We start from the raw sequence: 13,099 nt of genomic DNA on the forward strand, positions 1-13,099 counted from the left end.
TTTCACTTGAACTTGAATACCAAAGTTTGGATCATGAAATGATCTGAATTTTGATACCAATGTTTTTCTAGCAATTTCCCTCCTTTTAAAAATCTAGTGATTATAGTCCATTTTATTTTACCATAAACAAATAATTGCATGTTTTTTTGTGTTTTTTTTTTCAGACATGTCAGATCAATTTAGAAGGACAACCATTCTTTGCCAAGGGTGGGAAACCCTACTGTAAACAACATGCTAGATAAATTGTACCTGTAGGAAACCAGTGTGTTCTGTTCTATATATAGTATATAGTGCCTTATCATAACTCCATGTATGGGGATAGCGAATGTGATGTGACTTTGAATCCAGTGTGTCTATTTTTCTTCCTGTTGGTACATTGTATTAGAGAATTATCTCCCTTTAAACCAAGTATATTTTGTTTCATAATTCAAGCTGACTTTTGGGGAATCAAGATTCATATTATCGTTCTTTGTGACAAAAAAATACTAAAAAATACTAATGCTGTTAAACCATTATTGATATTTAAATGAATTTTGGAAGTGTATTTTTGAAGTTAACTATTGGACAAAATAACTGTGATATATAATAAATAATTAGTTTCATTACTTCTTACAACAAATATAACACAAATATTTTTTTACAATTCTTAATTCTTGTAAAGTACAATATTTTCCATGGAATTTTGTTTTGCTGAAAATCTTGTACCATGGAATTTATATATATTTGGTCAATTACCACAAATTTATCAGTATGTATGAATAAGCCAAGTATTTGTTGAAGTAAGATGTATTATATATTAGGGCTTCATTATTTAATTTGCAAAATAATATGCCTTTGAATTTGTAAACATATCTGATTAATTTATGCAAATATTTGATAAATGTTTTTGTACATTTTTTATTCAACATGCAATTTAATTCTAAAAAAATATTTAAAATTTATATTCTATATTTTATGCTACATTGCTAGGTGCCTTTAGATGCTTCTACTTCAATTTTATACAAAGTGTCTGCCTTAGAATAAAACATAAGCATTTTTCACTTTCTTAAGCATTTTCACTAATTTTCTATCTTTTATATCTTTTGCCAGAAACATGTAATTTTATATATAGATGCAGTTCACTTGATCAATATTTGTTGGTGCTATATTTTGTATCTTAGCACTTTTTTTTTTCGAGAATTGTAATTTGTTTAACCAGGAATATATTGGGGATGTGCCATATCAATGATTAGTATAACATAAGTTCTTGAAGGGGTTGAATAGCAAGTATTGTAGAAATTAGTAGGAAAACAATGGCTTGATAATGTGTTTTCAACTATCCTCTCTCCTTGTAATGATCCTGAAGTACATGTTTTGTAAATTGATATTTATCTGTGTTCATGATGCAAGGGAATTTTGTAATAGCCTTAAAATGACATTCTTTCCTAAAATTGTGAAACTTTTCTGCCTGAAACACTGTAAAGTCATATGTTGAAATATTTTACATTTTTCATCGTATTACTTTTTTTTGATATGCGGTTTTGTTCAATAACATTAATAATTTGTGTAGGTTGTCTTGGAGACTTTGATAAGCATAAACAGTATCCATGTAAAAATTAAACTACAGTGTAGCATACATGTTATCTATCATATATTAATGCTGTTGAATGGAGAATAATCTGACAGAAATAACCAACACTGATACAGATTTATATGCTGATTTTAACATTTTGTACCAGATAATTTTTGTGTGTGACAGTTGACACAAATATTTTTTTCTTTGACCTAATTTTTAATATGTGTATGAGTGATGAATGATTTGGTGTTAATTTTCTTTGTTACATATTTATTTGTTGGTTTGTTATATTTATTTATATAAAGGGTTTACTAATACTAATTGCTTCTTCTGGTTATACCATATAGCAGGGTATTTTTACAGGTATAAAATTTTGTGGTTTTTTTTATAATAAAAAAAGAACCAAAAATAGGGACGTTTGCTTTTGTGAATTATATATCTAATGAAGTAGAATGGATGCTGTGAAGGTAAAAGCACCAACTACAAAGATCACCAACTCCTGCTTAGTAAGGATGTGTGTCCTTAAACATATTTTATCATTTAATACCCATTATTTTAAATATCATAAAGAAACTTTTAAACATAACTTTTGAATGAACTAGATATCTGCTTAAGGAACTAAAATTAAACATCATTTTGATTGAATGCCCTCAAATCAACTGCTGTTAAAATACTAACTGGCAATAGCTGAAATATCCTGCTATATGATTGTTGAAAAATTTATTTGTTTTATAGATTTCAAGTTACCATTTATATAGTGCTGTATTTCCATGAATTTACAATTGAAATGTCTATTTTCACCCCATGCCAAATGATATGTTAGAACGCTAAGTGCAATCTCTTTGTGAATTACTGTATTTGATGTATAAACATTGGCTCTTAAAAACACCATGCTCAGATGAAGTCAGTATTTGTAGTATAATGTTCTTTTCTTTTATCAAATTCTTCTATAGCTTAAAAGAAAAAATATGGAAGCAAGTAATTGTAATTCTTTTGATCCTTTGTGACATATTAAAGCATTTCTTTTTACACAATAGTAAATGTGAGCAAAGCAACAAGACAATATAGTTGTCCAGTTTTTTTTTTTACATTGCCACTATTCTTAATTTTTATAAGATAGATAAATGTATGTATAAAGTATGCTTATACAATAATCTAATCTGAGGCAAATTAATATATAGTAATTAAGACTATAATATGCTTCTAGATAGTAGTTTACAGGGGTTCAAGTTGATGGAGGTCTGCAGTCTGGTCATTTCCTCTTCAACTGTTCTCTGAACAAGACGGAATAATCAAGCAACCATCTGTTGAACTTAAATGCTTAATGTATTGACCACTCAAGGAAGTAACAAAATTAAGTATTTTATATAAATTCTATAATTCAGGACTTCAGTCTTCACTGTTAAGCAGTAGTTTGAGGCCCATGGCTTATTAAAATGGAGATGGGCCTGTAAAATTAACTACTACTGGCCAACAGTCAATATACAAAAATTTCTGAAAAATGTATTTCGGGCCTGTGATCTGGAAAGTTAGTTAAGAGACTGGGAATTGTCCAATTATTAACTTAATCTTTTTTAATTCATTCAGTAATTCATTACAGCATGATCCTGCTTTGATTTGAACCCCTGTTATGATATGAAATTGGTGTCCATTGTATGACAGTTGAGTTGCTGTTATCCCTGATATATCTGTACAATAGGTGTTAGGAATGTTGGCAGATTAAATTTGTTCTTATTTATCTGTGTACAGTTGTCTTTCCAATTATAACCTAGTATATTGCCAAATATGGCGACCTTTTTATTGCTAATGCATGTAATTACAAGTGTGTTAGTATGCATAATTTTAGGAAAATGTTGAACGAATTAAATTACATCGCCTGTTAGAAGCTATTCACAAACTAGCAAAAATATATCTGAAAACTGGATTCCTCAAAGATACTGTAGTAGTGAAAAAATACAAGATACCAAAACAAATTATTTAGTTTTACTGTTAAATCATAAAAATACCATAATATTTAAAACTCACACACACACACACACACACATGCACACATTCTTGATACATCAAATATCAGATTTCTTCCAAGTGCCTGACATTCATATTAGTGCATCAGTGAAACCTGAAAATAAAAGTAAATTTCATTCACAGATATGCAACAAGTCAAAACCTTAAAGGTTTGTATTTCTCAAAAACAGTTTGTTCCCTCTACAAATTCAATCATGGCTTTCAAAATAAGTCTGTCAAATGTCTATTCTAGGAATTGGCTATATTTTTCTATGATTACCTTTGGTTTTGCATCCTGAATATTTTTGACAGAAATATGGATATCCAACACAAATACTATGTACATGTTACTGATGTGTAACAACAATATTAAGTAGAGAAAACCTACCTCTGGCCCTGCCAGATTCTTTTGTACGCTCATTTTTTCTATGATCACAGCTGATGATAGAAACTTGACTGGATGTTGGGTTGGGGCACTACAGGTAAAAATATGTAAATTAATTTGAGATAAATACTGTAATCTGATTGGTTATATAATTTTGTTATATCTCAATGGATAAAAAAAAATATTGACACACCCCTACTCAAGTAAAAGATAAAAATATGTTTTAAAAATAATTTATAAGAATTGGCTATGATACAAATTTTGTCTATTGAAAAATAACATGAATTTTCCATGTGCATATTGTTTATTGCGCGAAGTGCAAAATTTTTATAATAGCCAATTCTTAAATAAATAAATACAGAAAAAACTTACACTGATCATTAAAAAACATTTTGTATTTAGTAGGATAATTGTCCGATTAAAAACTCTTGCATAATTATGGTACAGCTCGGTATTTACCGTAAAACATCTTTACTGATTTTTATTTTGTTTAAGTACATATATCTTACCTAAAAGATGCTGCATTTCTCACGGACTCTCTCTGGAGAAACTGACATTGAAGGTCATAAACAAGTTTTTGTTCCTCCTGAAACAAAACAAAAAGATTCATTCCAATCTAGTTTCAGACTATGAATTATATTCATAAGTAGCAGTCTTTGTAAGAATCATGCAAATTCTGTAAAATATGAGTACATCCCAAAAAGTCTACATTTTTATTTTTGTTTCTAAGTTGCTTTTTAGGCCTATATGATGAAATGTATACTAGTAATTATTCATTCCACTATGTCTGCTCTTAGGAGATAATCCACATTGAAAATCAAAGTTTCTATTGTATTTTAGTGTCACTTACAGTATTCTCCCTTAATTTTGAATTATACGGTACATTCTATATAATGTATATGTCTTATGAACGCGGGTTAATGAAAAGCTACATGTTGTGTGTTTACTTAAGCATTTTAAACAAAATATCCAAAAAAAATATATGTAGTCTTACCGACCATGAATTACATTTTGCATGATTATTAGACAGAGTGCTACTTAATAACTACATGTATCTATTGTTTAACAATATTCTTTTACAATTCTAGCTAGGGGAAAGCGGAACTATGTTAGAGGAAATAGCGATGGTAAATTATATGGTCTTTCCTTTAAAAGCTCAAGAACTGTTGTCTATATACTTGGTACAAAAGCAAATTTTCATTAACTTGTCTTGCAGAAACTTACAAATTTGATGGCAGTCTTCGAAGCAATTTCATCCTGCATTAACGTTTTGTATTTGTTGAATTCGTCCAATACTATTGCTGTTTTCTTCTCCACTGCTCTGGTCAGCTGTTTAATCAGCTTTAGCCTAGCCACAGTCTTATTCCTTCTCAAATTTTCTTTCATGTGATCAAAGTCGTTTCGTTCTATGGTCAGTCTAAACTTAGCCTTATTCATCTCGCTCTCTGCATGATGATACATCTATGGGATGCAATTAAGATACATAATTTGTAGAAATTTGCTTTTGGTATTGGTGTGTGTGTTTTCTTTTTTCTTTTCTTTTCTTTTTTTGTTTTTGTTTTGTTTTTTTTTTGTTTTGTTTTGTTTGTTTGTTGTTTTTTTTTGTAATACTATTTATAGACTTCACGTGTACATGTATTTCTTGTAGCACGCATACTTTTGTATCGTAGCTGGTGAGTAGTGAATTCTGAGGTAAAATAATGAGCAAAACAGCGAAAAAAAACACACACACACAAAAAGGGAGAGAAACACTAAATAACATCGAAGTTTATAAGTAAATTTAGTTTGCATGGAACTTTTTATTCAGGTATAGATATTAAAATCGGGGATTACTTACGTCCTGTTGTTTATACATCCTTGAATTGAGGCTTTGATGTTCTTTTATTTTCATTGAAATATCGTGTATTCTTTTCTTGAAATGCTGAAAAGCTGTTTTGTCAAATCTGAAAATTAATGGAGTCTGTATCAAATGTAAATTCGCTCCCTTTTGGAATATTTAAAAAAAAATTTTCTTAATAATAAGTTTGTATATTATTTGAACATGAAACCAGTACGCATTGAGATTGCTGAACAATACAACTCTGAATAGAATTAAATTAAGAATTCATTTCCTCCGCTTTGTGGGACAAGTTATGGAAACAGACTTACAAATCTTTGAAAGTTGCACCAAGTCTTTTTATGTCGGGAATGCAAACAACTCCAAATCTCTCCATCTTCATTAAAATCGAATATTTTAACGGAGCTGAAAAGGCATGTGGCTACTCCTTCTCTTGTTGCGAAGGAAAGTGAAAAGAAACACGGAATGATGGGAATAATAGCGTCACAGGAGGAACGTCCTCTGTTTGGACGTCGGAAAAGTTAACGTCACAGGTCGAAGACGTCGGAACAGCTATATTGGCGTCTTCTAAAATTTGCTTAAAACTGTCAGATCGGCATAAAACCAACTGGCTATATTTTATAGAAAAGAGAAATTCGGTGTGGAAAAATACTTAATGCGATTAAATTTCAATATTAGGATATGGTTAACCAAATTTAGAGTTTCCAATGTACGTAAACCTATAGAAATAGGAAGGTGGAAAAATATTCCACAAAAAAAAACCTCATTTTTCCCTTATGCAGAAACGGTATTGGTGAAGAATTTCATTTGCTATTTGTTTGTCAACATTGAAGTCATTGTAAATTATCGAAATAAGCTATATTATTATATGAAAAATCCAATTTTGTATAAAATGCAGGGTCTCTTGTCAATTTGCAATGTAGAGGTTTATAAAAGACATGCAGTTTTTATTAAGAAAGTTGCTATTATGTTTGATAGCTGCTATGTATATAAATATTTAAATGTATTGATATCATTTTTTATCACCATTTTCTTTTCTCTTTTGATTCCATTCTTTTAGTATTGTATCTAATATGCTCATGTATTTATTAACGTACTAATAATTAACTATTGATATCAATAAACTGAACGGTTCATCAACATGTTAACAAATATTTATTGACATGTTATTAAATCATTTACTGGTATCAATAAATACATGTAGATGAAATATTAATAGCCCATGGGCTGGGAGGGTCCACGGTGCACACCACCACTCATCAACTTCATGGTGATTTTTAGGTACCTTTATACCTTCCTTTACCGAATCAATTTGTCGCCAAAGAATATTCTCGGATTCTTTTTCAGTATAAGCCAATATTTGTACCACACTGGGCCAAAAAGCCAAGATTTTTTTAACTCAACTGTTTGAGCGTCTTAGCCTTCCTGGGATAGCATGTTTGAACAAAGTAAACAAATTTAGGTATCACTGTATAGCCCAATGTCTCAGCATTACAACAAAGTTGAGGTAACACTTAGGGTTTTGTGGTAAAAGTGAAAAAAAATGTAGCCCTACCCCGCCGAAAAATCGCTTGAATTGACATTTTTTCAATGTTAAACCCATAGAGTATATATGCTTCAGTAAAAAAATGGCTTATTGGGTATTTTCTGTTTAGTGTTATCACCATTTATACTTCGTGGGTGAACAATATCGGATGATATTGTAGAAAATTCTAGAATTCTGAAAATTCCCATTTTTCCTATCTGATGGTAATGTCACCCAAAAAGGAAAATCTTAGCGCCCGAATTGATCAAATATGTTAGGTACATCGTTATCTTAATTATGAATGCCTAAAATATGAGTTCTACAATGTTATTATGCTGTGAATGAGAATTCTGTTTGATACGAAGGCCAGTTTCCTAGGGGTAGGGGTAATATTTTAATTATTTTTTTGAAAATCCTTTCTTGAAAATGAGTTTGTCGCGGTTCATATATTTAGGAAATTAAATTACCTATCGAATGAGATCAAATTTGAGACGTTTTATTTGAGTAATAACTTGTAGAGTCGAATTTATGTGACTTTTGGCCGAAAATCGAAAATCCCATTTTTCGCATTTTTGATAAATTCTGACTACGAAAATCGACAAAATTCATCAAAAGAAGCCCAGAAGTATCAATTGAGATGAAACAAAACAGAAAATACCCAATAAGCCATTTTTTTACCGATTTTTCGGCGGGTAGAGGTGCATTTTTTTTCATTTTACCGCAATACACTAAGTGTTATCGCAACTTCCTTGGTACTATTGTAAAGCTGAGACATTGGGCTACATGATGATATATACATATATCAGTTTACTTCGTGCTGAAGAAAGAAGAACTTCGTATAATAAAAAACTTTTAAAATAGAGTTTTGCCTCAACGAGGTATATAAAAAAATACCCTTAATTGGAGGTATAAGGGTACCTGAAAATCATATTTTGGCTGATGAGTGTGTGTGTGTATGGGGGGGGGGGTGTACGGGGGTTATCAAAACCCACGTACTATAATGTGATGACGAAGAGGGTACCACTATAGGTGGTTTTATCATGATCAGAAAAGTGTTTGTTATAGCTTGTTTTATTGGATATTGTCCGGCATGCAAGTCTTCCTTAACAAGATTTGATAACACATAAATTCATATTTATTAACATGTTAATAATTCGTTCAATTTATTGATATTGACAAATGATTTATCAACACCGTAATAAATATTTATCAGCATGTTACTATGTTGATATCAATAAATCATGTATGCACATGTTGATTAATATTTATTAATTAACACTTTAATAGATATTTGTGAACATGTTATTAAATAATTAATGATATCAATAAATGGGGAATAAGTTCCACAACGCCTTGTCATACGTTGACAAATGAGACCTTACTGGAACCGATTATTATAAGCAGTTCGATAACGGTAAACTTTTCTGACATACTAACCATACCTGGAAAGATAAGTGACCATGATTCTCAACACTCCAGTGTCAGCACCAAGTTCGTGCTATTAGCAAAAAAAATATGTTGATAATATGTGCTCCGAATTTGAAATTAAATTTCTCAAATAGCTAGATCTGCGATACCGACAAGAAACTATAAGGGTACGAGAGCACGATATACGAAAAAGAAATCGGGAAACGAGGTCGGTTACGCAAAAAAAAAAAAGACTGGAATCGAGAACAAGACATAATTAGATGTAAAAAGCAGCGAAACAAATTGAATAACACGAAAGAGAAAATTTGGAAAAAAAATATCGATAATTTTATAATCGAAAACATTTCAAAACCAAAAACTTATTGGAAAATCATGTAAAGTCTATGAAATATCTTTTATAATAATAATATACAAATTACGGAGAATGAAATGAAAGATGTTATTCATATTCCAGACCCTAACAAAGCTACTGGTCCAGACAAAATCAGTCATCGTTTGCTTCAAATAACTTTACAATATGTAACAAAACCCCTTGTTATCATATCTAACTCATTCCTACGACAAGGGAAATTGCCCTCTGCGTGGAAAAATAGTGACGACATTCCTGTGTTGAAAAAAAAAAGGTGACAAATACCTCCCTCCAAACGCTGTTGAGTTGCATAGGGGAGGTAATGGAACGAGTAATTTATAATTGTGTGTATGACCATTTGATAAATAACGATCTTCTCTATGAATACCATTGTATGACAGTTGAGTTGCTGTTATATCTATACGATAGGTAAGGTGTTACGAATGCCCAAATGATCAACCGTACATCATCGAATCAAAATCTATAACTTTTTAGAAAAGAGAGAAACCTGGTGTCGGTTTCACAAAAAGTAGCAAGTGTGAAATTGATCGTAAATCATGACGTCACAATGCTATTTTAGTTTATGACGTCATTACTTACGATCAACTTTACACTTACGACTTTTTGTGAAATCGAGACCAGCTGTTTTATATTTTATGATTTTCCTATAGCCTTTGACCTTTTGGCATAAAAGTCTGTTAATTGTACAAATTAAATGCATATTTCACTTTATTCAGTGATTCATTTTAACAAGATCCTGCTTTGATTTGAACCCCTGTTATGATATGAAATTGGTGTCCATTGTATGACAGTTGAGTTGCTGTTATCCCTGATATATCTGGACAATAGGTGTTATTAATGTTGGCAGATTAAATTTGTTCTTATTTATCTGTGTTCAGTTGTCTTTCCAATTATAACTTATAAATATGGTCCACCTTTTTTATTGCTAATGCATGTAATTACAAGTGTGTTGGTATGCATAATTTTAGGAAATGTTGAAAGAATTAAATAACATTGCTTGTTAGAAATTATTCACCAACTGACCAAAATATCTGAAAACGTACTGCAGAAGTGAAAAAATACAAGGTATTGAAAATATATATATTTATTTACTGTATTCTGTTCATAAAAATCATAAAAAAATATATTTAAAATTCACACACACACACACACACACACACACACACACACACACATTCTAGTATTCTTGATACATCAAATAGCAGATTTCTTCTTAGTGCCTGGCATTCATATTAGTGTATCAGTGATGCCTGAAAATAAAAAAAAAAGAATTCACTGACAAATATGCAAAAAGTAAAAAAAAAAAACCCCTTTGAGATCAGTACTTCTCAAAAACAAATTTGTTCATTCTTCAAATTCATTCATGGTTTTCAAAATAAGTATGTCGAATGTCTATTCTAGAGTGGGGTATATTTTTCAACGATTAGCTTTTGTTTTGTATTCTTAATTTTTTTTTTCTGACAGAATCTAGGCTTTCCAACACAAATACCATGTACAGGTTACTGAAATGTGACAGAACAATTTATATTTTAGTAGAGAAAACCTACCTCTGGCCCTGTCAGCTTTTTATGTATGCTCATTTTTTCTATGATCACAGCTGATGATAGAAACTTGACTGGATGTTGGGTTGTGGCACTACAGGAAAAAATATAAAAAAAATATAGAACATACATTGATTATTAAAAAACAAACATTTTGTATTTACTAAGATAATTGTCCATTTAAACTCTTGCATAATTATGGTGCAGCTCAGTATTTACCGTAAAACATCTTTACTGATTTTTATTTTGCTTAAGTACATATATCTTACCTAAAAGATGCTGCATTTCTCACGGACTCTCTCTGGAGAAACTGACATTGAAGGTCATAAACAAGTTTTTGTTCCTCCTGAAACAAAACAAAAAGATTTATTCCAATCTAGTTTTGGACAATATATTATATTCTTAAGTAGCAGTCTTTGTAAGAATCATGCAAATTCTGTAAAATGTGATACATCTTTAAAAAAAAATGCTACATTTTTATTTTTGTAACTAAGTTGCCTTATAAGCCTATATGATGAAATGTATAATCATTCATTCCAATCTGTCTACTCTAACGAGATAATCCACAATAAAAATCGAACAGTTTCTATTGTATTTTAGTGTCATTTACAGCGTTATCTCCCTTAATTTTAAATAAAAAAAGTACATTCTACATAATTTATATCTCTTGTGAACATGGTTTACATGAAAAGCCACATGTTGTCGTATGTTTACTTAAGGATTTTAAACAAAATATAAAAAAACAACATATGTAGGCTTACCAACCAGCAACCTAGCTGGGGGGAAGCGGAACTATGTTAGATGAAACTAGTGATGGTAAATTATATGGTTGTTTCTTTTAAAAAAAAAAAAAACAACTCTAGAACTGTTGTCTATATACTTCGTACAAAAGCAAACTTTCATTAACTTGTCTTGCAGAAACTTACAAACTTGATGACAGCCTTCGAAGTAATTTCTTTCTGCATTAACGTTTTGTATTTGTTGAATTCGTCCAATACTATTGCTGTTTTCTTCTCCACTGCTCTGGTCAGCCGTTTAACCAGCTTTAGCCTAGCCACAGTCTTATTCCTTCTCAAATTTTCTTTCATGTGATCAAAGTCGTTTCGTTCTATGGTCAGTCTGAACTTTGCCTTATTCATCTCGCTCTCTGCATGATGATACATCTATGGGATGCAATTAAGATACATAATTTGTAGGAATGTGCTTTTGGTATTGGTGTGTGTGTTTTCTTCTTTCTTTTTTTGTTTGTTTTTTGTTTTTGTTTTTTTTTTTTTGTAAAACGATTTTTAAACTTCAAAAAGAAACTTTTTGTGTAATAACACGGGCACGTGTACATGTATTCCTATCGTAGCAAGCATATTTTTGTATCGTATGAAAAGCTGATGAGTAGTGAATTCTAAAGTAGAATAATGAGCAAAACTTCAAAAATCAGGAGAGAAACACTAAATAACATTGAAGTTTATAAGTAAATTGAGTTTGATGGATAATCTTATCCAGGTAGTGTATAATAAAATCACTGATTACTTACGTCTTGTTGTTTATACATCTTTAAACTTAGGCTTTGATGTTCTTTTATTTTCATTGAAATATCGTGTACTCTTTTCTTGAAATGTTGAAAAGCCGTCTTGTCAAATCTGAAAATTAATGGAAGCCGTATTTAATGTAAATTCGCTCTTTAGGAAATTATTTTTTGATTTTTTATCTCAACAGTAAAATTGTACATTGTTTGAAAATGATACCAGTACGCATTGACATTGCTGAACAATACAACTCTGAACAGAATTAGATTAAGAATAAATTATCTCCGCTTTGTGGGACAAGTTATGGAAACAGACTTACAAATCTTTGAAAGTAGCACTAAGTCTTTTTATGTCGGGAATGCAAACAACTCCAAATCTCTCCATCTTCAATATTTTAACGGAGCTGAAAAGGGTTGTGTCTACTCTTTCCCTTGTTGCGAAGGAAAGTGGAGAGAACACGGAATGATGGGAATAATAGCGTCACAGGAGGAACGTCCTCTGTTTGGACATCGGAAATGTTAACGTCACAAGTCGAAGACGTCGGGAACGATTATTGACGTCTTCTATAATGTGCTTAAAACTGTCAGATCTGCATAATATCAAGTGACTATAGAAACAAGCAAATGTTGCATCAGTTTTTGAAGAAAAAAAAAAGACAGAGCCAAAACCCTGAAAATTATAGACCAATCATCCTAACTCTCATCTGTTGCAACATTTAGTGAGAAAACGAATACTTAAAGAAAACAATAACATCATGTCTTTAAGATCTACGTCACGACAAGTTTCTGTCATTCACAATCTAAATATAGTCTACCCAAGAGTTGCGTATGGTATTCAACAATAATTAAAATGTTCAAATCGATCTTTTAATGTGGATTATGGTTACTTGCAAAGCTGTTGATATGATACCTGAAAAAAACCTTGTATACCATCA

General features: G+C 30.8%; 3 protein-coding genes across 22 annotated transcripts in view; 1 reads left to right on the forward strand and 2 right to left on the reverse strand.

Annotated features, from left to right (window-relative positions):
- LOC148619553 (PDZ and LIM domain protein 7-like) overlaps positions 1-3,291 on the forward strand; it is a 40,936-nt gene extending 37,645 nt beyond the window's left edge. For all 20 annotated transcript variants that reach the window (XM_088579584.1, XM_088579585.1, XM_088579594.1 and 17 more), the window contains one exon: positions 165-3,291. In XM_088579584.1, coding sequence (XP_088435710.1) covers positions 165-242 — 78 coding nt within the window. In that variant the 3' untranslated portion in view covers positions 243-3,291. The remainder of the gene's footprint in view (positions 1-164) is intronic.
- LOC148619555 (uncharacterized) lies at positions 1,809-6,229 on the reverse strand. The gene is made up of 6 exons (XM_088579605.1): positions 6,093-6,229; positions 5,782-5,887; positions 5,169-5,405; positions 4,454-4,530; positions 3,948-4,035; positions 1,809-3,674 (listed from the first exon to the last, which is right to left on the reverse strand). Exons 1-6 carry the CDS (start codon positions 6,161-6,163, stop codon positions 3,657-3,659), a joined length of 597 nt encoding a protein of 198 aa, XP_088435731.1. The 5' UTR covers positions 6,164-6,229; the 3' UTR covers positions 1,809-3,656.
- Positions 6,230-10,215: 3,986 nt separating this feature from the next.
- On the reverse strand, positions 10,216-12,714 carry LOC148619556 (uncharacterized). Its single transcript, XM_088579606.1, has 6 exons — positions 12,485-12,714; positions 12,174-12,279; positions 11,572-11,808; positions 10,915-10,991; positions 10,652-10,739; positions 10,216-10,354 (listed from the first exon to the last, which is right to left on the reverse strand). Exons 1-6 carry the CDS (start codon positions 12,547-12,549, stop codon positions 10,337-10,339), a joined length of 591 nt encoding a protein of 196 aa, XP_088435732.1. The 5' UTR covers positions 12,550-12,714; the 3' UTR covers positions 10,216-10,336.
- Between the last annotated feature and the right edge of the window lie 385 nt (positions 12,715-13,099).

Source organism: Perna viridis, chromosome 4 (assembly GCF_037379345.1).
Source record: "Perna viridis isolate PV_CMFRI_1.1 ecotype Kerala chromosome 4, ASM3737934v1, whole genome shotgun sequence".
Lineage (NCBI taxonomy): Eukaryota > Metazoa > Mollusca > Bivalvia > Mytilida > Mytilidae > Perna > Perna viridis.

What these genes read in the sequence shown, in the direction of transcription:
- LOC148619555 (XM_088579605.1), bottom strand. Translation starts at nt 6,163, where the DNA reads ATGAAGATGGAGAGATTTGGAGTTGTTTGCATTCCCGACATAAAAAGA. An exon ending in GGTGCAACTTTCAAAGATTT is followed by an intron (nt 5,888 to 6,092) that starts GTAAGTCTGTTT and finishes ATTAATTTTCAG; the next exon opens with ATTTGACAAAACAGCTTTTC. An exon ending in AGAAATGCAGCATCTTTTAG is followed by an intron (nt 4,036 to 4,453) that starts GTAAGATATATG and finishes TTTTACCTGTAG; the next exon opens with TGCCCCAACCCAACATCCAG.
- LOC148619556 (XM_088579606.1), bottom strand. Translation starts at nt 12,549, where the DNA reads ATGGAGAGATTTGGAGTTGTTTGCATTCCCGACATAAAAAGACTTAGT. An exon ending in AGTGCTACTTTCAAAGATTT is followed by an intron (nt 12,280 to 12,484) that starts GTAAGTCTGTTT and finishes ATTAATTTTCAG; the next exon opens with ATTTGACAAGACGGCTTTTC. An exon ending in AGAAATGCAGCATCTTTTAG is followed by an intron (nt 10,740 to 10,914) that starts GTAAGATATATG and finishes TTTTTCCTGTAG; the next exon opens with TGCCACAACCCAACATCCAG.